The sequence below is a fragment of the Malus sylvestris genome, chromosome 16 (genome assembly GCF_916048215.2).
Source record: "Malus sylvestris chromosome 16, drMalSylv7.2, whole genome shotgun sequence".
Classification (NCBI taxonomy): Eukaryota; Viridiplantae; Streptophyta; class Magnoliopsida; order Rosales; family Rosaceae; genus Malus; species Malus sylvestris.
In genome coordinates this window covers 14,217,765-14,240,421 of record NC_062275.1, presented here as the reverse complement: position 1 = coordinate 14,240,421, position 22,657 = coordinate 14,217,765, and the positions used below count along the sequence as shown (strand labels likewise).

At 38.5% G+C, this 22,657-nt stretch overlaps 1 protein-coding gene across 2 annotated transcripts; it reads right to left on the bottom strand.

The window, feature by feature from the left end:
* Positions 1-137: 137 nt before the first annotated feature.
* Positions 138-22,204, bottom strand: LOC126608157 (chromatin structure-remodeling complex protein SYD-like). Of its 2 annotated transcripts, none has more exons than XM_050275960.1 (35): positions 22,044-22,204; positions 21,141-21,255; positions 20,963-21,024; positions 20,154-20,242; positions 19,217-20,038; positions 18,652-18,827; positions 16,986-17,152; positions 16,817-16,881; positions 16,145-16,708; positions 15,806-15,975; positions 13,838-13,935; positions 13,185-13,370; positions 12,854-13,034; positions 12,578-12,772; positions 12,467-12,510; positions 12,122-12,178; positions 11,829-11,925; positions 11,570-11,742; positions 11,273-11,486; positions 11,004-11,129; positions 10,813-10,902; positions 9,285-9,401; positions 9,127-9,207; positions 8,856-8,963; positions 8,535-8,704; positions 7,827-7,905; positions 7,654-7,728; positions 7,398-7,495; positions 7,212-7,319; positions 6,634-6,691; positions 6,272-6,502; positions 4,944-6,159; positions 1,478-4,848; positions 712-1,152; positions 138-639 (listed from the first exon to the last, which is right to left on the bottom strand). In XM_050275960.1, exons 2-35 carry the CDS (start codon positions 21,243-21,245, stop codon positions 340-342), a joined length of 10,134 nt encoding a protein of 3,377 aa, XP_050131917.1. In that variant the 5' UTR covers positions 21,246-21,255; positions 22,044-22,204; the 3' UTR covers positions 138-339. The 2 variants fall into 2 exon arrangements, with proteins under 2 accessions (XP_050131917.1, XP_050131918.1); XM_050275961.1 differs by having other exon boundaries at positions 138-1,152; positions 1,478-2,925; positions 3,004-4,848.
* Positions 22,205-22,657: the final 453 nt, after the last annotated feature.

Genomic DNA, 22,657 nt, shown 5'->3' with positions numbered 1-22,657 from the left:
CATTTCTACTAAAGCTCTAAATTTATTGAAGTCCAGTCCAGTCTAATCCAGTCCACCATCTCACTTTTTGTAATAAAATCATTTTGTAAAACGTTACGAAACACTCCTAACGAGCAACACGCGCGTACGAAACCCAATTATAAGGCAGCAAACCTAGAAAGAGGGCTTGACAGATTAAATTAATGGAAGACACTTCCACAAAATACCTTATCTACATACAAAATAGGAACCTGATTCCCCTTTGAAGGGACAAACTATAATTTACTGAATAGTTGGTTTAGGTGTTTTTATGCTCTAAGAAGCTGTACAAAAACTCTCTTGTCAGGCACTTAATTAACTTCAAGGCTGTTCCATTGAGCTACCACCAACAGATCCCTCAGCTGGTAACTCCACTTTTTCTCCCTCCTCCGCCGTTAATGATGGCTGAATATCCATGTCTTCGGATGCATTTTCTGGCATTGTCCCAGAAACCTGACAAGTATCGCCCACTTTAGCTTCAGATTTGGACTCCTCTGGTGTTTCCAAGCTGCCCATAGGCCCTGCCTCCGACAAGCCGTCAATGTTGTCACCCTCCACAGCCATGTTAACCGGAGGCTGATCCACATTTTCAGATGCAACTTCTGGGATTGTCCCGGAAACCTGAGAAGCATCAGCAACTTTAGCTTCGGATTTTGATGACTCTGGTGATTCGGTGCTGCCCACGGGCCTTGCCTCAGATAAACCTTCAACACTATCGCCCTGATTGATCAAGATAACCGGAGTTTGATCCATGCTTTCAGACACATTCTCTGACAATTCCACACAAACGTGAGAAGCATCAAGTATTTTAGCTTCACATTCCAACTCCTCTGGTGATTTGGAGCTGCCTATAGGCACTGCTTCAGACGAGCCCTTGACACCATCATCCACCATGGTCGAGGTAACCAGAGGCATATCCACAGATGCACACACAACTTCTGGCTCCCTCTCACAAGCATCAGGAGCATTCATCTGAGTATCCTTGTCAGCTACAGGTGTTTTTGGACCCTCCGTCACTGAGCTGCCATCTAGAACCTCAGATGGATGATCTATACCTCTTCCTTCTGTCTCTAAGGAGGATGCAGCCAGGTCAATGTCCTCCGCCATTCTATCTTCTAGCGGCACCATGCCAACCTGAGTCGTACACATGATATATACATTACTAATGAAATTAAGAGCAATAAACCAACTTTGTGATTGTCTGTGGACATTTGTATGCATTTGAATTTCAAGTGTAATTGTTATATGCTTTGAGATATTACAGTTTATAATTCTGTTTAGTAGGAAGCTCTGAGATAAGACAGGTTTTGTTTTGCGGGTGTGGTGGTGGCGGTAAGGTTCGCTCTTGTAATTTTGAAACACAAGCCTAGCTTCCAGCATTAAGGTACACACCTATTTATTTGAAAAAATACAATTGATAAAAAAATGTTTATCTTAGTTCCCAATGAGTGCAACGAACCTTGGATGCATCGGAACGATCACTTGTCTCAGGTTCAGAAATCAATGATTCTAACAGCGGCACTGAGCTGCTTATAGGATCCTTCTTGGATAACCGCTGAACCTCCTCTTCTGAATCAACACTTTCTCTTACAAGCAAATCCCCAGAAGATCTGGGTGTTTCCATTAGATGACCCATCTCGTCTTCCTTTCCAGTTGATTCCTCAAGTTGTACTGAGCTGCCATCTTGACCCTTCTCAGAAGAGCCCTTAGTATTTTCCTGCTCTTTTGTCAAGGAAGATGAAGGCAGATTTTCTAACATCTTTTCGGGCACAAATGTGTCAACCTCAGAGACAACCATTTTATCAGAAACTAAAGCTTCAGATGCGTCCCCCAACATTATTGATCTGGCTGGACCGCTCTCAGATAAGCATTCAATCTTTCCTTCCTTAACTGCAACAGTAGATGATGGCACAATAACACTTTCTGATATATTTTCGGGTTGGAGCTCACTAACCTGAGAAACATCCATTTCAGTATCAGATCCTTTTGATTCTCCCAGTAAGTCTGAACTCCCACATAAATGTTCCATAGATGTTCCATCAATCTTGTCTTCTTCCACTGGTACTGGACTGCCGAGTAGACGCTTTCCAGATATGTCAGTATCTCCTTCTGGTAGATCCTCATCAATCTGAGATGAATTAATTAGAGCATCTCTTTCGGCTCTAGAAACTTCTGGTTCCTCCACAGGTAATGAGCTACAAACTTGAAAAGTCTTAGATATATCCTTAGTCATCCCCTCCTCAGTCATTCCTTCTGATAAAATATTTTCTTGCACAGTTCCATGAACCTGAGATAAATCCATTTTAACTGTTAAAGCTCCAGAACCTTTAACGTCTTCCAGTAGTACTGAGCTGCAACTTGGCCTCTTCTCAGATGAACCCTTAATCTTTTCTTCCTGCATATTTAAAGATGAAGGAAGATCAATTTTTTCAGAGATATGTTGTGGCGATTTAACATTCATTTCAGTGACATGGTGATCCTGATCAACTGGAGATTGTGAGCTGCTACTCTGGCATTTCATGGATGAGCCCTCCACTGTTTCCGCTCCCCCTACAGAAGATGACAGCAAGACTTCTGATTTATCTTCTGATACAAATTTACCATCCTGAGAAACAACCAAGGCAGGATGAGAAAGTTTTTGGTTCTCCTGTGCCCTATAGCTGCCAACTTGAGCTCTATCAGATGAGTCATGAATTTCTCCCGCCACTATTAAAGAAGATGAGGGTAAAACCGTTTCCAATACTTCTTCATGTGGACAACTAACAGCATGAGAAATATCCATTTGATCACCCTCAGCAGGGACCACTTCCTTATTGCAAGCATCAATACTACCATCCCCAATCATTTCAGTTCCAAGTTCCAAGATGCCCTTTTCAGAAGGAATAACATGCATAGTGGTATTACGCCCTGAAGCACCACCAACTAATTCATGAGAAGCTTCAGAATCATCAATCTTGGATGAAAGTTCTGAATTTAAACAAATACCTTCATTATTAACAACTTCAGATTCTGTAAAAGGCATGTCAACTTTGTCAAGAGAACCCCGCCCAGAATCAATATATAGCATTGAGGGAATAATTGTGGAATTATCATGGCTCTGAGGAGAATATTGTGTACAACCTTCTGAAGCAGGCTCATTCTTTCTTCCAGGGTTATTCTCAGCCATAACAGGAGGCACTACATCCCCTAAACCCAGAGACGATGGTGCACTTTCTCGAGGACAAACATTTTCAGATGACGTGAGCACAATGGTTTTTCTATCATGAGGGGAAGATTCTTGGGACTCTTTTGAAGAATGCTCTGATTTGTCTGCTGAATTTATTTTGGTCATTTCAGTAACACCAGGAGCAGCAACTGAATGATCTGGACTTGAAGTAATAGGTGAAGGGTCTTCAGAATGATAGCCGGCATCCTCAGTAATACAAGGAGATGTTGGATTCTCTTTAGCAAAACTCCCTTTTTTGTTTTCAGAATCTACCATGGCAGGAAGGCCCACCTCGCTTGACTCGATTGGGACCCTAGGAACAGGAGGTGTAACACCAAGATGAAGACTGGCATTATCAGTATCCTTGGACATTAAAGGGTGCTCAACAGAAGAGGATTTATGAGACTCTACTGAAAAAGATTCAGTTTTCTGTCCAGAATCTCTCCCAATCACCTCAGGATGCTCAATGTTACTTTCCAATATTAACGATGAATTCAACACACCACCAGAAGACCCTATACTAGAAGTAGGCACATCAGCATCTCGAGCCAATGTCTGAACAACAGTATCTGTTTTACTCACCATAGTCGAACCATCAACACAGAGTTGTTTTGAGTCTTCCAATTCTTTAGTGGAGCCTAGAGCTGCCTTGCCCTCGTGTTGGTCCATATTTGTGATGGGAACATGGGTTTCATTCAAAGCAGGTGGCTTGTCCCTCTCCCCTTCTGCACTAACACCAGTCCCAGATTGCTTCTTGTAATTTGCTGGAAGGTCAAGTACACGGGCTGCTGCTTCCAAAGTTGACACAATTGGAGCTGCTTTATCCTCCAAACATTGGTTTTTGGCTAATTCCACAGAAGCCTTATTTGATACAGGTACACAAGGGACAACCCTACCTTCTCTCCCAGATGACTCAGGAATTTTAGCTTTTGACAAACGTGTTCCGGAAAAGACCTCCTTCATCACACGAGCAACATCACTTACATCAGCAGTCTGGATACGGCCCAAAGCAGAACTCTTATCAGAGAATCCTGGAGGAATGTCAAGTGTTGACGAAGAATTTGAAGGCTGCTTACCGTGGGTTGAAAAGACTGGCTCCTCTTTTCTCTTTGAATCATGACCCACTAAACTGCTAGCTAAATGTGCTTGACTTGCTTGGGCCTGAGTACCATTTGTCAACTCCTGTCCATCAGTACCCTGCTTACTTCTCAGTGCAGCAGACTTACTCCCGAATGAATCAACAGATGCATTCTGTGATTCAAACCTTAAGTTTGGATCCTGACCTGCTGGACCATCAGAAACAGAAGGTAACACCGGAGCCTGCTTCCTTCCCCTACGACGGGGTGCTTCGGCTCTGTTTGAAGTCTTTCGACCTTGTCTTTTGACTTGTACTGTTTCAGAAGGGCAAGGAGTGAGAGATTGAGAAGCTAGAGGAGCAGAAGGGTTGGAAGGCATTGACTGCGAGCTAGGAGCAGTCTTAGCAACATCATAGTTTGCCTCACTGGTGTTTTCCACTGCTGGAGGTGCAGTTATGGGAATTGGAATAGCAGGAGCTGCAGCACCTTCATTCATTTTAACAGTAGAATTGCATGCAACAACATTTTGACTTTCTCCCAATGCAGGACCTGTCAAATGTTAAATTAATTCATGTGAGGAAAATATAATCATGAATTCTGTTGTAAAAAAAAATTTCAGGCATGCATAAATGCACAGTGTTTACCAAGGGATCTGACGGATGTATCATGCATCATTGTTGAGCTTGTTATTTGCTTGGCTCGGGCAAAATTTACTGACTCTTCGGTTAAGTTCAGATCCTGACCAGCTAAATCCTCAGCCTCTTGCTTACTTTGCATGGCAATGTCTTTCCTTCCAGATGAATCCCCAGGTTTATCCTGTGGTTGCAGATTGGGTTTCAAATCTTGACCAACTAACACATCACTAACAGCAGGTGATATTGGTGCCTGTTTCCTTCCCCTACGCCGCGGTACTCCTACGTCACCTTGCGCCTTCCGGTTTTGCCCTTTTGTTTGCATGGGTACAGAAGGGGAAGGAGAAGATTGAGACAAAGGAGCAATAGATGGAGAAGAAAGGGCTGGCTGCGAACTCAAAGCTACAGCATTACCAACTTGGTGATCAGCCCCACTCACAACTTGTAAGGGAGCAGAACCAGAAAAAGAATCAGGGTGTTGGACTGCGGAAGTACTAGAAACAGTTCCACTCATGCCAATGGCTTGATTTTCTAGTGGATTCACAGATGTGTTCTGTGATGCTTCATTTTGTTTTGGATCAGGACCAGATACTCCACCAACACCAGGTGATATTGGAGCCTGTTTCCTTCCCCTACGCCTGGGTGCTTCTGGTCCACTTTGAGTCTTCCGACCTCTTCCTCTTGATTGTGCTGATGGACAAGGGCCAACAGTGGTCGTCTGAGAATCAGGAGTAACAGAAGGTTTAGGAGCAATTGGCTGAGAACTAGGTGAGGCCACAATACTAGTATGTTGTACAATTCCTCCAATACTCTGTGCGTTAGCAGAACTAGTTGATGAATCAGGGACCAAGTTTGTGGCAGGGCTAGATGCCATCCCTCTTTGCAACCCAGTATCCACTTTAAAAGTTCCAGAAGGTGCTGTAATAGCCATCGCATTTGGTGATTGAACTAATGTTGCTCTTTTTGGCCTTCCACGGCCTCGCTTAGCTGGTGGGGTAACCTCTTTACTTTGTTGCATCTGGGAAAGGTCCACAGAGGGTGACGATATGTGTTGTGGAAGTGGAGCAGGAAGTTCTGTTTCACAAACAGCAACCACAGACCCATTGTCACCTTTTGGCATGTTTGACTCTCTAACTTCTTCTTTTGTTTTTGTGGGGGAATCCGGAGATTCGGCCTGACATAACTTTTCAAATTCCTCTTCTGTCCATTGCTCTTCATATGAACGCACCTAAAAAGCATTAAGAAAAGGGTTCATAATCAATTAGCAGGTTTGTGGTATAAGAAACACAAGGATAGAGAGGAAACATTTATGCTGCTAGAATCCAATATGACAAACAAACCTCTCTTGCCCGTTTTCCCCGGCCATAACGTTGAGTATCAAGGCCCCCGAGAGACCCACCCTTCCGCTTCACCCCATCATTAGACATTTCACCAGTTTTTGGAACCTCATATATCTTCATTGCTTCACAGAACTCCTTCAAGTCATCATCTGTAACAAGGCGAGAAGGCAAGGGAGGCAGAGTCTCAGAACCATCCATGCCTTGTACACATACTAACTTTCTCCATGTTTCCTGCAAAATTAATTTTTTTTAAATGCTGCCACTTAAGAGAAGCAGATAGCTTTCGATAATATACAAGGATACTTGTACAATGTAAAACCAAAGATACAGACAGCATTGACTGCAAATGATTAAGTAGATACCATCTCTTCTTCTTGCCTTCTTCTGTCAACTGATTCAAAGACATCAATTTCTGGCTCACTGCAAGAAAAGAGGCAACCATTGATATTCTACTCCAAATAAAAAATTGAGCAAAAAAACAAACAGATAAATAAGTAAATAAATTTTGCTTCATTTGAAAGGGGGGTAGCTTTTCAAACAAATGAAAGTAATAATGACATTTAAACCAGTGACAAACAAAATCAGGCAAGAGAACAATGGGTTTGCAATTTAATCAGCAACAAATTCCAACACGCTAATGACTTTTGATTGTGAAATTTCCAGCCCTTCTCATTTTGTAGATAATTCTACTCGGAGGAAAAATAAATAAAAAATAGGGCAGTAAACTCATCATTGCTTATGAAAAACATTAAATATCAACAAAATCAAAGAAAACAATTAGGTACCATGGTCTACAGTGGCTCCATCTTTTCAAGAAACCCATGCATGGATTTTTTTTTTTCTTTTTCTTTATTATAATGGACATGCTTAAGCTGGAACAGGAACGATGCATCTAACTAGTCCACCTTATTTAGATGAACAGTAGCATAAAACTATCTACCTGCGAGCTAAAAGATCATTTAAGGCATCATCATCCAATACAGGTGCAGCTTCCTCTTTCTTACACTCACGCAAAAGGGTCTCCAAATATTCTCTTCGATCTTCAGCACTGTGGTAAAAAGAATTTCAAGAAAACTTAGAAACAGCTTTAGAAGTATGCAACAGAGCAAGTATATAGGCAACTAACCTTGTATTGTTGTCAAAGAAACCAGCAGTAATGCTCTGATTCGCAACTCCCAGCTTGTGCTCAGCTGCAGCTCTGACTTGTTCCTCAACAGTTTGAACCTTGTGCAAAAGAAAAAACCTCAAGCAGTTACATATAAGACTCTAAATTAGGGACAATTTAATTTCAAGACGTAAATAGAAGAGAAGGAGTGGTTATAGCTTATAGATGTACTTTTGTCTTATAAACAAAGGGGAAGTAACAAGGGGGAAGTGCCTACAGTTTCAAATCGAAGCACAAGTACATCCTTCTTCTGGCCAATTCTGTGAGCCCTTGCCTGTGCTTGCAAATCAACCTGAAGATTTACCAACCAAAAAACTAAAAACTTTAGACTTGGAATTGTATGTTATAAACTCAAAATTTAAGTTAATGAACAGTAATTTTGTAAATTGCCTGTGGATTCCAATCAGTGTCGAATATTATTACTGTATCTGCAGCTTGAAGATTTACTCCTACACCACCAGCCCGAATGCTATCAAAATCATACAAATGTCAGTACCATTAACAGGCAAGAGCACATGCAGACACACATCAAGACATATGAACAGCACATCAAAGCTTTTATAGTTTCCATTTTCTACTTTCTAGCAAACCCCTAAAAGTGGAATCAAGCACAAAGCAACCTAACTTTAAGGCCAAGAACGTGACAGTAGCGTAACTCAGTGACATTAAAAAAATAATGCTGGATTTTTAGACCCTATATGGGAGTGTTTCTGTATAAGGTGCATCTGTTAGAGGCACATAAGAACTTTCATAAAAAATGAAATGCATCCTCCATCTAAACCTAGCTGTGCTTCCTAAGAAAGTAATAAAGTGCTCCTCTCAACCCCAAAAACCTATGTCTATTTCAGACAAACGAAATAAAAGGCACCCTTATCTGAAAGTCGTTTTGACACCACCAAACACGCCCTTTTTTGCTTCCACTTCATATGTAAATCTAAATCTCTCCCTTTATTGACTTCTCAGGTAAAAATATAAAAGTGGAAAAAAGGGGGAGGGGGGATAGTTATCTTAAAACCTCCAAGAACCTGAGGTTCCAGTAACCATTGAACCACCTAGTCAAAGCATACAAAAATATTTACACAATACATGAAGAATCACCTGAGAAGAAATATAAAAAAGGGAGAATCCGGGTTGTTGAACATATCAATGAGGGCACCGCGATCACCCCCAGATGTATGTCCATCCAGCCTAAGGTACCGATATTGTTTATAGTGAAGATATTCCTCCATAACATCAAGTAGCCTAGTCATTGTGGAAAAGAAAAGAACCTACACAGTAACAAGTTTCATTAAGTTGTAGTCCAATGTCAAACCAAAAAACTAGAATATTCGAAAGAGACATGAATACATATTAAAGAATGAGAGGATAAGTAAACAAAATATTCATGTGGCTAGAAACAGGAAAAAAAGCCTTCCATACCCTATGATCTGTCTCTTTTAGTTTGGGAAGCAATCGATCTAGCATCTCAAGCTTCCCACAAAGCCTTATAACTGGGGGTAGATAATGATTTGGTATCAAGTTATCAACCTACAAGAAGCAATAAGATAAAAAAGTTTATCTTAATTGGGAACTCAGGGAAAACAACAGAAAGCCTTGAGAGCACAAGATAACAATGACAACTGCTTCTCGTCCCTTTCGGTATCTTTAGGAGAGCAAATAGGAACTTAAAATGAACAGGTAAAGAACATACCTCCTCTGCATGAAGCTGGCTGAGATATGGATGATTACATATATTTCGAAGCTCCATAACAGAGTTGTGCACTGACCGCGCCTGCAACCAATATGCAGATATTATAATAACAGATGCATTGTAATTCACCTGTCTTAATGAAAGTGGAATTAAAATACCTTGGAATTTCCAATTGTACCCAAATTGTCTTCTACCCTCTTCATTAGAAGCTTCTGATAAGCAGAAGCCTCACATCTTACAAGTCTCTCAATCTTTTCAGGTAGTTGATTCTCAACCTGCCACAAAGAATATAAAATTCCACAACATTAAACATAGTGACTTGCCATACTCAAGTTTAAGAAAATAAATGGTTTGTTAATGACAAAACAGAAACTTCGATAAAACATCAGCAAGGCCCCAGAAGCAATATATTTTATACCAAAATTTCTTGATGTAACAAACACCATAACAAATCAAATACAACCAGTAAAGGCACTAAGAACCCAAATAAAATATTCAGGAGTCAAGTCAAATTGGGCCTCATCAATCATATGATCGACTTAAATTTGCATATCCTAATTAAGCGGCCAAGTCTACACGTGCCTTCTACACAAAAGTAATGAAATTAACAAGGATTTTGTTGTTCAGCAGCCATCTCGGCATTCCTAGTATAGAACTAGCTAAATCCTTTACGAGCACATGTAGCCCGGATAAGAGGCTGGACTGGCTTATTTAAGAATTAGTCACATGTTTGGTAGTTACATACACTACAATGGGCAGGTCCACTTAAGAGAAGACGCGGGAGTTCCGCCTGCTTATTTTCGTAGGGTCAAGCCAGGATACATTTTATCAGCTTTTATCAAACTCAAGACTACGTTATCTAAGTTTTATTATCAAATGAAGGAAGCCAAAGAACAAAGCTGGCTGCAGTTGAAATGTATGGCTTGGGGCTATGAATTATTAATTTCTGGATAAACTGGATGTAGGTGATAAAAGTTGGCTTGGAATAAAATAAATGAACTTATTTAACTGAGTTCATTGTTCCCTAAAAAAAAAAAAAAAAAAAAAACCTGAGTTCATTGAAGAAACAAAATCTACACTATTTATCTTATGTTCAGTTTACTTAAGACATTTCATTCATATTAATTAATTTTTCTTACCTCAGATGTTTCAATATATTTGTAAAATTATCATAGTTGATATATATGGTCATTTAAGTCTTAAGAACTACAGCAGTATAGTTCATATGCTAAATACAAGATAATAATACATAGAAATTGGAAGTCCAACACTGACAAACATAAGACAATACTAGATTGGGTCCAATTAAGGTCAGACCAGCCCAAAATAATAGTTCAGTCCAGTCTAGTCCTGCCCACTAAGGAGCCCCTTAGTTTCTAAAATGACTGGGATGTATGACATTCTCATGGAAAAGGCACAATGTTAGCATTCCAAGTCATTTACAAAAGTTATGATGACAAAAAGTTTCCCTGCCCGGAGCACCAACATAAATGGATACACAAAGAACTCCAGAGAACCACAAGCATGGTAGAACCCCAAACACGGATGCATGCCTGTATGTCTACACATCATAATAGGGATACTAAATCCACACAAGGCATAAGAATCCAATATGGCAATATGTACCAAAAACACACTTTCCAAATGGCAAATGCTATTGATAAGCTAAAAATACACTTTCGGTACCTTATGCTTCAGCCTCCGGAGGACAAATGGTCGAAGTACTTGGTGAAGACGGTTTATGATCAATAAATTCTCTTCCTCAGACAGCAAGGCCTTGTCAACATAAGCCAACAACAAGTATGTAACTATTAGATTTTAATGTAACAGGAGTCATAAGAGAATGTCAATGACTCATACAATCTTCCAAAGCTTACTTGCTCAGCTGAGTTATCACCACTACTTTCAAATGGTTTGTTGAACCACTGAGAAAAATCATCTGATGAATTAAAAATATTTGGCAACAAGAAGTTTAATAGCGCCCACAACTCCTCAAGATTATTCTAATCAAACAGAAATAAAAGGTAATCAGGATACCACATTTGTACGCCAACCAAGGTAAGACAATACATATTTACTACACCATCACGGACAATGAGTGCTAACAACAACAAAAGAAGAGCACAAGATAATAAAAGCCTGAAACCTGTAATGGAGTTCCAGTTAACAGCAATCTGTGAGAGCTCTGATAATGCTTCAACTCAGCGTTTAACTTGCAGGAAGCATTCTTTATCCGGTGACCTTCATCAATTATTATATAATGCCAATGTATTTTGCTTAGTTTAGGTCTGTCATGCTTATTCATCAGATACTCGTATGTCGTAAGGAGAACATTAAATTTCTGTTGAACTATTCTTTCCCTGCAATGTAAAGTACCTCCTGAGCCACTGTATACCAAAAGTATAACACAAAATGAAGTAGCTGTTTGGTTTTATGTGATTACTTGAATAGCCTACGTCTCTCCTCAGGGGCACCAGCATAGACAATGCTAAGAATACTAGGGGCCCAAAAGTTAATTTCTGACTCCCATCCAGGTAAAACTGAAGATGGCACAACCACTAGAAAAGGTCCTCGGTCATTTTTTGTTTCCATCAGGTAACAAATTAAAGAAATTACCTACAAACAAACATGTTACAGAGTTTACATGTGTAAACAGGTAACAAAATGCCATAAGTCTAGGGAGATCGAGTATCAATCCCTACCTGAACAGTTTTACCTAGTCCCATTTCATCAGCCAGAATACCATTCAAATGATTGTTGTATAGTGACACCAACCACCTTAAGCCATTCATTTGATACCTGAAGATAAAAAATACTGTTATTGATAAAAACACTTCCTCAATCTTTTCCAATGGATACGACAATTCTAAAATTGTTATTAAATTAGACCATTTTAAAGTTGAGGAAAAAAAATTCAAGCGTTTATCCATCCCCAACCACCAAAAATATATTATATTTACAAATATATAAATATGACAAAGCACATTCTACTCACTCTCTCAATTTTCCACCGTTAAGAATAGATGGCTGCTCAGCGACAGTCTCTTTTATACTGCAAAAGTCAATGTTGATTGTAAGATACTTTGGCATACCGTGTAAAGGAGAAAGTAGTACAATTGACAGCCTCAAGAAAGCAAGACTTTATTTCTATAAAGAATTAATGTTCCAAGAGTTATGGTCAGAAAGGAATTTTTTTAAAGAGGGATTAGTAAAAGGAACCGGAGCTTAGCTCAGTTCAACCACCACTAAATAAATGTTAGGTGGTGAGGGATAGCTATTCCAAAGCAGCAAATAAAGTTTAATAAACAATAAACCCAAGATAAAGAAGCCATATCAGTACCTATGAGCCATCAAATAGTACTTCTCATTGCTCTCCATGTAATGCTGCAAAACAATAACAAAATGAGCAGGGACTTAACTAGGAAGTGAAGTGCACAGAGAATAAACTTGCCTTAGCCTGGTCACTTTCATCTTCATTTTCAAAAGTAGGCTCACTCTTCTCCACAACACTTGCAGTTCCACTATCATCCATATCATGCTCAAACCGGCTTGCCAAAGCCTTTGCATCTCGTAGTTTGGAACCGAGCTTTTGAAGATATTTCTCAGTCTCTTTGAGAAGTTGCTTAACACGGTCAGATTTGGCATCCTAGCATGAGTTCCAAAAATGTTATGTAAAAAGAGTAAACTTAAGATGCAATGCCGAAGTCAATAAAACTTTAGAACATACCTGCACCATTCGCAGATATCCCTCCACGTCATTGATCTTCAATAAATTTATCTTTTCACGTTGGATCCTATCAATCTTCTCACGATGGATACGTTCCTTCCTTTTATGGAACTCCTTCACATATTTATTGAAAACCTTCCAGCGCTCTCTCTTAAGTTTAAACACATCATCCAGTCTTTCCCTGAAGTCCAGATTAGAAAGCAAGTAAGAAAACCGCGCACTTTGGAAACTGAATTGACTATGATATATAGAATAACTGACTACTACAGCTCCTCAAAAACATAGAATGCTAAAAATGTTGACATGCGCTGGACAAAGATAAAACACGTACTTGTGAACCTCGATATCACCAAAGAACTCCTTTTGCCTCTCCCGAATTCTCTTTTGTCGCTCTTCCTTCATCTTTTGCTCAAACTTTTCAAGTTGTTTAATCCTCCTACCATGTCTATATTTCTTACAACTTCTCAAGTGATCCATTTCAGTACCGATTGGTTTGAAGAAATCACCCAAAAATTCACTGCCGAAACGAGTCAAAACATGGTTTTAAGTGTCTGAGAAATAAAATAAATTATACAGAAATAGAAAATTGCACTAATTAGACTGAAAAGATAAATATATACTCCCTCTGTCCCAAACTTTTTAGGAATCCAAAAGAATTTTACCCACGGTGAAAAACTTGAATAATTTCTTTCCACTTTTTCCACAAGCCTTAGTCATCTCTTTAAATGAATTTGATACGAAATACTTCATAATTTTAGATTTAAAAATAAGAGAAACAATTGAATGCAAACACCTGAGAAGTAGGAAAGCATTAAATGGTTACTTAAATTTTTATAGAAAAGCATTAAAACATTTCCAAATAATTTGGTAAGAAAGCATTAAAGCAGTACTTAAAATTTATGTTTCTGCAGCACAGATAATTCTTTAAAGGGACAGAGGAGTAATTGATCTTCACTTGGAAGCCTGTATAGGATAATCAATAACCTCCGGAGACGGCGTTGCAGCCCCAAGAGTTGTAGCTTTTTCAGTTCTATGACGCTTTTGGTTTTTGCAGATATATCCTCAGAAGAGCTCACATTTTCCTACAAGTAGTAAAACGCACTACATGAGGCAAAAACAGTATTAAAAATAGGATAAATGAACCTATCACACCAGCCATCTAGTTGAATTTATCTTTTTGCAAAGATATATTCACATATAGATGAGAATTGAGTAAATATAAGATAAGTATTTGGTCAAAACATGACATGGAGATCATTTAACAACTTCAAGAATACAGAGCAAACAAGATAAGTAGTTGAGTAAATTCCTTTCCATAACGGATGTATTGTTTGAAGGGTGAGTTATAGGAATAATGAAAGCACATGAAAAATAACAATAAAATAATTATCCCTTCAGCGATGTAAACATTACGATGTGCCCAAACCGTTTCTTGTGGAACTCTGTACAGCACCATGTAAACACAGTTGTGATGCAATTCATAACAAAACAAACACGGCAGTGCATGGTTGGTTAAGTTCTCTTTTATGCGTCTCTTACTACGTGATCTGTGCTTCATACAAGCTATGACGTGCCAACTTACTGAATAAGTAAACTGGCCCAAATAATTTGATTCTTCTATTCTTCCAGCAGAGAGATGCACCTATGATCTGTTGGGTTTTTCCAGCCCATGATGCGTTGTCCTAAGTCTATTAGGAATTATAGTCTTAGAAGATATAGTGGTTTTCCCAATTGGAGTGGTTTTCCCAATTGGAGTTGTTTATCCAATTGGAGTTAGTTTCTCAATTAGAGAAAGATTCATAACTAGATTCAAATTAAGAATAGTAATCCTTATTGAAGAAGACCTTTATTATGTCTATATAAAGGGGCTACTGTACTAGTTTTGAATGGGAGCAAAACAATAAGTTGTATACCACTCAAGGGATTAGAGTGAGAGAATATTGTAAGGGCAAAGTGTGTGCGAGAGAAATGAAAAGAGATAAAGAGTGTATTTCTTGTTCTTGTTCTTTCAGTGTGTGCGAGAGAAAAGAAAAGAGATAAAGAGTGTATTTCTTGTTCTTGTTCTTTCGGGCTTATCATCAAGTTCTTAATTCTAGAGGCTTGGTAAGATTATTGGTTGTACTCATTATTGATATAGTGAAAGATTTTTGTTGCTGTCCCGTGGACGTAGGCACATACAGTCGAACCACGTTAATTCTTTGTGTTACTTATCTTGGTTAGTTTGTTTTCGATTTCCCGAGTTTGTTTTGTTTTTGCCATTCTTAAACGCGAGATTCACAACATGATCAAGTAATTTTAGAGCTATTGCCTTTAAGCCCGACCCCCTAAAACATTCTTAATGCTACTCTAACAAAGAAAAAAAAGCACAAAATCCATACATGGTTAACTTTTCTGGATGGCTCCATTGTTTTCATAGAAGACATACATGGCACACGGCATTCTGGACATTTTTCCATATTAACCACTTAAGTTAGATATATTATTCTTTTAAGTCAAAAATCAATCATTCCCCATGAAACTTCTAACACAGATAGATCAGTTTTAAAGTATACATCAGCATAATACTTTTTTAAAATAGTCTAAACTACTCTAATTTGGTAGAGAGGGGCTCAAACTTGGGAGCCAAATGGCCTAACCCACATCTGCATCAGCATAATTCTACTTGAAATCTGTGAAGATGATCCCTTTTGTATTTCACAAAAGTCCAGTTAGGGAACTAAGGGTATCGCTGAATTTCAGCTTTACAGCAACCCCTCAAACCCCAACAATCCACCCCCCCCCCACCATGCGCGGGCACCCCTCTTTCTTTTCCCCACGAAAAAAAAAAAAAAAAACCTCAGTAACTACAAATTAAGACCATAACAATTACCAGGCAAGAATTAAGAAAATTATGTTTTGGGGTAATAAAAGAACAACCAATATTTGAAGACACATAATGCTTTTATAACAGACCTTTAACTTCTGGAAACATGTCGCAATTTTTTGCTTCGCTTTTTGCTGTTTTAGAATCCATGTTTGTTCATCCAAAAGCTTCTTTTTCTGCTTATCCATAATCCACTTCTCTGACATAGTGTACTTTGGTGAAGGTGGCAAGTCAGTATGGTTGTCGTTCTTTACTTGTCCTGCAGTTCAAAAAGGTCTTTTTTCAGAGATTCACAAATGATTTCTTACACTCAAAAAGCATTTCTTTTGAAATACAAATACCTATGAACCATCTACACCACAATTACCAGAAGTAGCAAGATCACACGAAAGAAAAAGGACATATTGATTTAAATATATTGTTCTCACCCTGAGACAAATGTTTCGGCATGATCTGAGCATCCTTTGATGCAACTGCTGTGTGATGGTCATTTCCAATTCCAGAAATTGGTTTCCAAGGATCTCTGAGTGAAAAAGAAGAGGTTTGGCTAGCCCTTGCAACTTGCAAATGTCCATTTTCCACATTGTTCAAAGGATTAATGACAGTTGAACCACTCCTTGCACCTGAAGATTCGGGATGCTGTGATGCAATAGTTAAACATGCCGGCGAGATTGTGGTCTCCTGGGTCTGCATCTCAGATTCTGGTTTCTGTAAACCAAGAAGATGGTTTCTTTCTTCTGCAAGTACAAAGTGATCTGGAGGTGGGCCATTCTTTTCTTCCATTTTTGGGTTCTCGGTTTCTTTGGACAAAGAGTTAGTCTCAGGGAATTTTCCAGTGGACAAGGCACTGGGCAGCATTTTATCAGTGTCCCTCTCATTGTTAAGTCTTCCATATGGTGTAGTAGCATCAGAAATGATATTTGGCTCATTTGAAAACTGTGTTTTTACTTTACGGTCAATGAACTCTTTATGAGGCCCATCTGTATTGCCACCTGAAATTTTTTAAATTAATACATCAAGGCCAATAATACAAAGTTATTCAACTCTGGGGCAGCAAGTCAGTAAAAATTGAGGATTTAGATAAAAATGAAAATAGTTACCTTCTTTAGGGAAAATGTTACCAAGTGCAATTTCAAGATGTAGTTTCTTTGGCATCAAACCATTTCTGCACGCAACACACCAGAATTTAACCCAACTAAGACAAAGATTTGAACTGGATAGCATCTTGACCAAATAGGATAACATCAGATCCAAAATATAACTGTCTACCTGAAGGCTAAAAAGACAAGGCACTGCGCTCTGAGCTGTTTCAACTGCTGTTCCTGGAAAGGTGTGCCAGGAGATCCAGAAGCCAAGTGAACTGGAGACTTACCAGTATCTCTCATAGCTGCACTTCTCAGCACACTCATTTCTACTGCACTATTTTGCCTGCCAGCCTATGAACAAACGTGTCAAACGCAAATTACAGCACATGCACCAACTTTCAAACAGCAAAGGAGCAAATAATTTCATGTGCGGAACAGATTTCCAGATAATATACCAGTATTAACTAAACATGAGGAACGCCATTTAAGCAGACTGCTAAAATGAAAAAAAAGAAAGATCTAACTCAGACAAACCACATGCAATATACACATTCGTAAGAGGGTTTTTATCCCAAATGGTCCCTGGCATTGATCCAACTCCTCATTTTGGTCCCTCAATTTCAAAATCGATAAATTTCATCCCTAACTTTCACCAACGCACATCAATTTGGTCCTTCCGTTAGAATTCCGCAAATTTTTTGTTAGTGTGCTGGTGTGGCACACAATAAGTCCCACTAATCCAATCATATTGTGCCACATGGATTATTCAATAAAAACCATTTTTGTATAAGATTTAAAACTAAAAATTGATAAAACAAAATAAACACTAATAAAAAAGGAAGGTATAGCCCAGATGAAGACGATGGGTTTGGAGATGTGGGTTTTGGGGGAGGAAGAAGAGGAGTGTTTCAAACTCTCGGTGAATGCAGAGGAAGGAATCAACGAGTTCTCAGAGCCATTGGAGGGAGAGGAGGTTCCTGGAGGAAGAAGAAAGGTGGGCCGTGGACGAAGCAATTGAAGACATGGGTTTGGAAGGAATCAAGGTCCAATCAACCACCACCCACTACATGGTTGTGGCTCTCCATTGAATCCAACTGATTACATCTCAGCTGAAGACTAAACGTCCGATTTGGTTGGAACCAAATGATGAGTATTCTGCGCTGGCATTTCTCTAGCATCCCACAACCCCAATTGGGAAAAAAATTCAATCTAAATTAGATCAAATCAAATCCAAATTCAATTCAAATTTAATAGGATTATAAACAACTAGAGACAATGTGGAGTCAGTTCAGGGAGGCCAAGTGCTCTAGTGGTGTCATGGTGCCTTCCTTTTTCTTTTTTAGCATACCCAGTGATGATGTCTTTTTTTAGTTTTGGTTTTTAGTTTCTTATTTTACTTTAGGTTGTAAATCTTAAACAAAATAGTTGCTTACAGTTAACCCACGTGGCGCCATATGATTGGATTAGTGGGACCCATCATGTGCCACATCAGCACACTAATAGAAAATTTGACAAAATTTTAACAGAAGGACTAAATTGATGTGCGGTTGTGAAAGTCAGGGACCAAATTTATCGATTTTGAAACTCAAGGACCAAAATGAGGAGTTGGATCAATGTCAGGGACCATTTGCGAGAAAACCCTTCTTAAAACTAAATGTTTTCATAAGATCTGAAAGACAAACACAAATAGAATGTATATTGTATGAGCTATGTTTTCTTTTAGTATGTCTTTCCCACATATATCAAGTAAGAATGCTAGAAACAACTTAATTCAGCATGATGGACAAGACTAAGTACAACACCCTTGTTTTGCCTAAAAGTGGAGAACATAATGGATATAGATTAAGTACCTGAGATGTCTTATTTGCATCAGCTAGTATATCAGTATTTCCTCCATCATGCTCAGAGACCTTTCCAGTTGAGGCCAATGTGCTGCTGTAATGGATTGGACTTGAGAATCCAGGTTCTGCTACTTGAAATGAACCAGATGCAACTGGCACACCTCCTTGAATCTTGCCAAAAGAGCCTGAATTTCCAAGAATACTATGTGAGCCTTAATTACTCAAAAACCCAGGATATAGTAGAAGAGTTTCAGCCTTAATAAGATTAACCTCATTTAAGAATCATTTATTTGTTCGTATATTAATTCAATACAAAAGAAAGCGGAGAAGATATCATTCCAAAATATAGATAAGTCATATTTCAATATAATTCAACCGAAGTTGATACCAAATCAAATAATCCCACGGAGAGGATATTGTTTAAGGACATAGTCCAAGGGGTCCATGTTTTTTTAATTCCATTTTATACCAGTTATATTTGGAAAATCTTCAATTTTGCGAGCTGAAATTTCAGATGCATTGATTTCCAACGCGTTAATTCCACAATAATATCAACGTCTTTCCAAGTTCTTACTTGATCCAGGTGATGGAGATGTTGACTGCTGCATCGGAATCTCTGCTGAAATATTACCTGGGATGGCAACATTAGAAGAAAATCTGGGAACTTGAGATTTTTCAAATGGAAACCCAGCTTTACTTTGATTCCATATGCCCCTAGTGTCATGTGTAGGAGTAAGAGAAGTGGCTTGCTGCTGTGCTAACGCATTATGAGTAGAGGAAACTTCCATTTCTTCAGGGTGATTTGAACTCAGAGCCCGAGACATCGAGTTGCTAGTATTTGTCACATCCAACTGCTTTTCTGAAGGTTGACCTTCTTGCTTGGCTTTGAGCAGTGGTCTCATGCTTCCAGAGAACGATGTAAAATGTTCCATTTGACCACCACTCGGACCAATATTAAAATTAGCATTTTCACCACCTTTACTTGAGAAACCAGCCAGTGGTTCGGCCTTGTTTATCTTTCCCTTCCTTGTAGTAACTGCAGCGTTTCCAGTATCAAGATGTTTAGGGTTTTCAGGATGCAGTTCCATAGGCATGGATGTATCTTCCCTCTTCCTCTTAGTGGTGGGCTTTTTACCATCCTTTCGATTCACCTGTTTGTTTGCGTCGCGCCTTTCTTGTGACTGTGAATTGGTAGACCTAGAGTCTAAACTAGATGGACTTTCATGATCAAAAGACTGACTACTCCGATGAGTTGCAGATCCTTGATAATAATCATTCCCTGTACTGCTAGGACCAACAGGTGGTCTGCTTGAAGAAAATGTGTCCATATTAGACATCTCATTTTCGGTCAAGCCTGCTTTGGAATCTTTTGCAACACCAACAGCATGAGAAGAACCTGCAGAAAAATGGCTGCCAATTATCTCACACTGGCCAAGATAGTATACTGAGCCAATTTGATTGAAATAAAATGACATTGACTGATTGACCTCAAAATGTGACTGAAAAATTACCTGTTTGAGTTCCACCAGACATAGGAAGGCGTGAGGACTTCAAAGCTTCAATATCAAGACCATGCTGATTAATAACAGTCTCCATGGCCCTAAGTGGGTCAAGGAAGATAAGTTAGAGAAACGTATAAGATCCCCCCCCCCTCCCCCTTTCTCTCTCCCAGTCCCCAAATAAATGAAGATGATGGAGAAAGACCCAATTCACAAATCAGCTATGAGAAATCAAAATTTTCGGGTTATGAGTTGACATACACGCAGAAAAAAATTGAAATACCAAAACAAAAAGAAAACCCATGAAAAATAGGAGTGTTGAAAAAAAAATTAAAACAATAGGTAATGCTAAGATAAGCTAAGCACAAAAAAACAGAAACATAGCTTAATGTAAAATGATCTCCATACTAAAGCAATTTAGTCTTGAACTAAGCTTGTTTTTTGCCAAAACTAAGTAAACTATTTAACTACCTAACCAATATTATTGGATATGGTACAACTATCCCCACTATGTGGGGTAAATACCCGAATAAAAGAAAAGGCAGATTCATCCTCCAGATTAATAGGTATAGAAAACTTATTTTCTTGGACACTGCAAGCTCGATGGTACCAGATAATTAAGTAAATTATCTTTAGGATTCACCATGTAAAATGATAACAATGCTAGCACAGTTTTGAAACTTTTTCACATGTCTAGATAACTAATGCAATCTTAAAATTTCTGATTGTCCTAATATTTTTTTGAGAAGACTGATTGTCCTAATATAAGTCCGGAATTAACAAAATACCATCAAATAAGGTGAACAATGATTAACCTTTACCTTGATATCACTTGATATGGCATGGAATGTTCCTTCCCACTTGACTTCATGTGTTGTAGTATCTGCATTTCCCAAACACAAAGCAAATAAACACTTGTACATGCACGTCAATAAATAGGAGCGAACAAAGGGCGGGGTGAGATAAAAAGACCAATTGTCAAGAGAAAACAGCACAAACCACGTAAAGCTTCGTAGCAAGTTTGGCAGGCTCATCTTTAGAATCTTGAATGAGTTTGTGGAGAAACTTGGCTGCTTCCAACTCGACATTATGTGAAGATGCCATCTCATTCAAACTGCCATGAGCATAGTCAATCAATCAATTTTCCGGTTCAATTTTTGGAATCAGATGCTCAATGCATATATATGGTTGAGAATTACAGTTTTGATGTATAGTAGTAACCAATAGCTTTCAGCACCAAATGGGGGAAAATACCACAAAGACCACCTAGCAATTACAGCCGCTTGTTGACATCTCATAAGCACCCATGACTAGAAGTGTTACAAGACAAAAACACAACTACTATCCCCCTCAACTACTGAGAGGGAAAGAGAGAAGCATTGATTGTAGACGAAATAAGTGCATTTTATTTAGGTAAAGTAAACAATTGATTAAAACATCAAATGGTGCCGATATAAACTTTCTATTTGAGAAATGGATCAATTAGATTGCTACTTCTACTTCCCACATACCTTTCTAACTAATTTCCAAAAGTGGCTAAGGCAATAATACTGTCAATTTAAACCCACTTTTCAAAATTCACTTTAAACAAAAACCCAAGTCAATTTTCACATACTAGAACCAAAAAAAAACCCAATTTTTTTACAAAAACCCTACCTTGGCCCTTTTGCAGGAAAGTTGAGCTGAAAAATAGTAAAACACAGGCAACTCCTGTCCCAAAACCCAAGAAAATGATATTTAAGAAGCAAAATTTCGGTCTCGAAAATAAAAACTGACACTGACAGCCCGTATTCGAATTCGTTTCATCAGCTTTCGGTGACTGAGTTCGGAAACAGTAAAAATTTGTGGACGGCAATATAAAATACTAAGAAAAGCGGCAGCTTGAAAGGCAAAAAGGTTTACCTAATCGGAGATCCGACCCGGAATTCGACGGAGACGCTGCTGCAAGCTGGACAGCTTCATAAATAAGAGTCGGAGCGAGAGCGAGAATAAGCAATTGTGAAAGCCCTCGCCCTGAGACATGGTAATTTGCGGAAACTGCTCTTCGTTGTGTGAAAGACTTTAACTCCGTCTATGTGAGAGACTTCAACTCCGTCTAAATTAACAGAGAGCCCTTTCTTTTTCCTTTTTTTTTTTTTTTTTTTAAAGAAAACTAATAAAAATGACTTGAAAACTTTGAGTTTTAACAATAAGGATAAAATAAAGGTAAAGTGAATAGTACCAGGAACTCCATCTATGTGAGATACTTTAACTCAGTCTAAATTAACTTTCCTTTTTTTTTTTAGAAAACTAATGAAAATGACTTGAAAATTTTGAGTTTAACGATAAAGATAAAATAAAAGGTAAAGGAATAGTACTATGATTGACTTTTTAGAGTAAAAATGTGGTTTTTCGTTAAAGTGAACAGTATCGAAAGCTTTTCGTTAAAGTTTCCTTTTTTTTTTGGAAAAACAGGGAGCCCTTTGTGCTTATCGATTATTTAGTGTTGTAAAATCGACGATGTGTGCAATAAAATA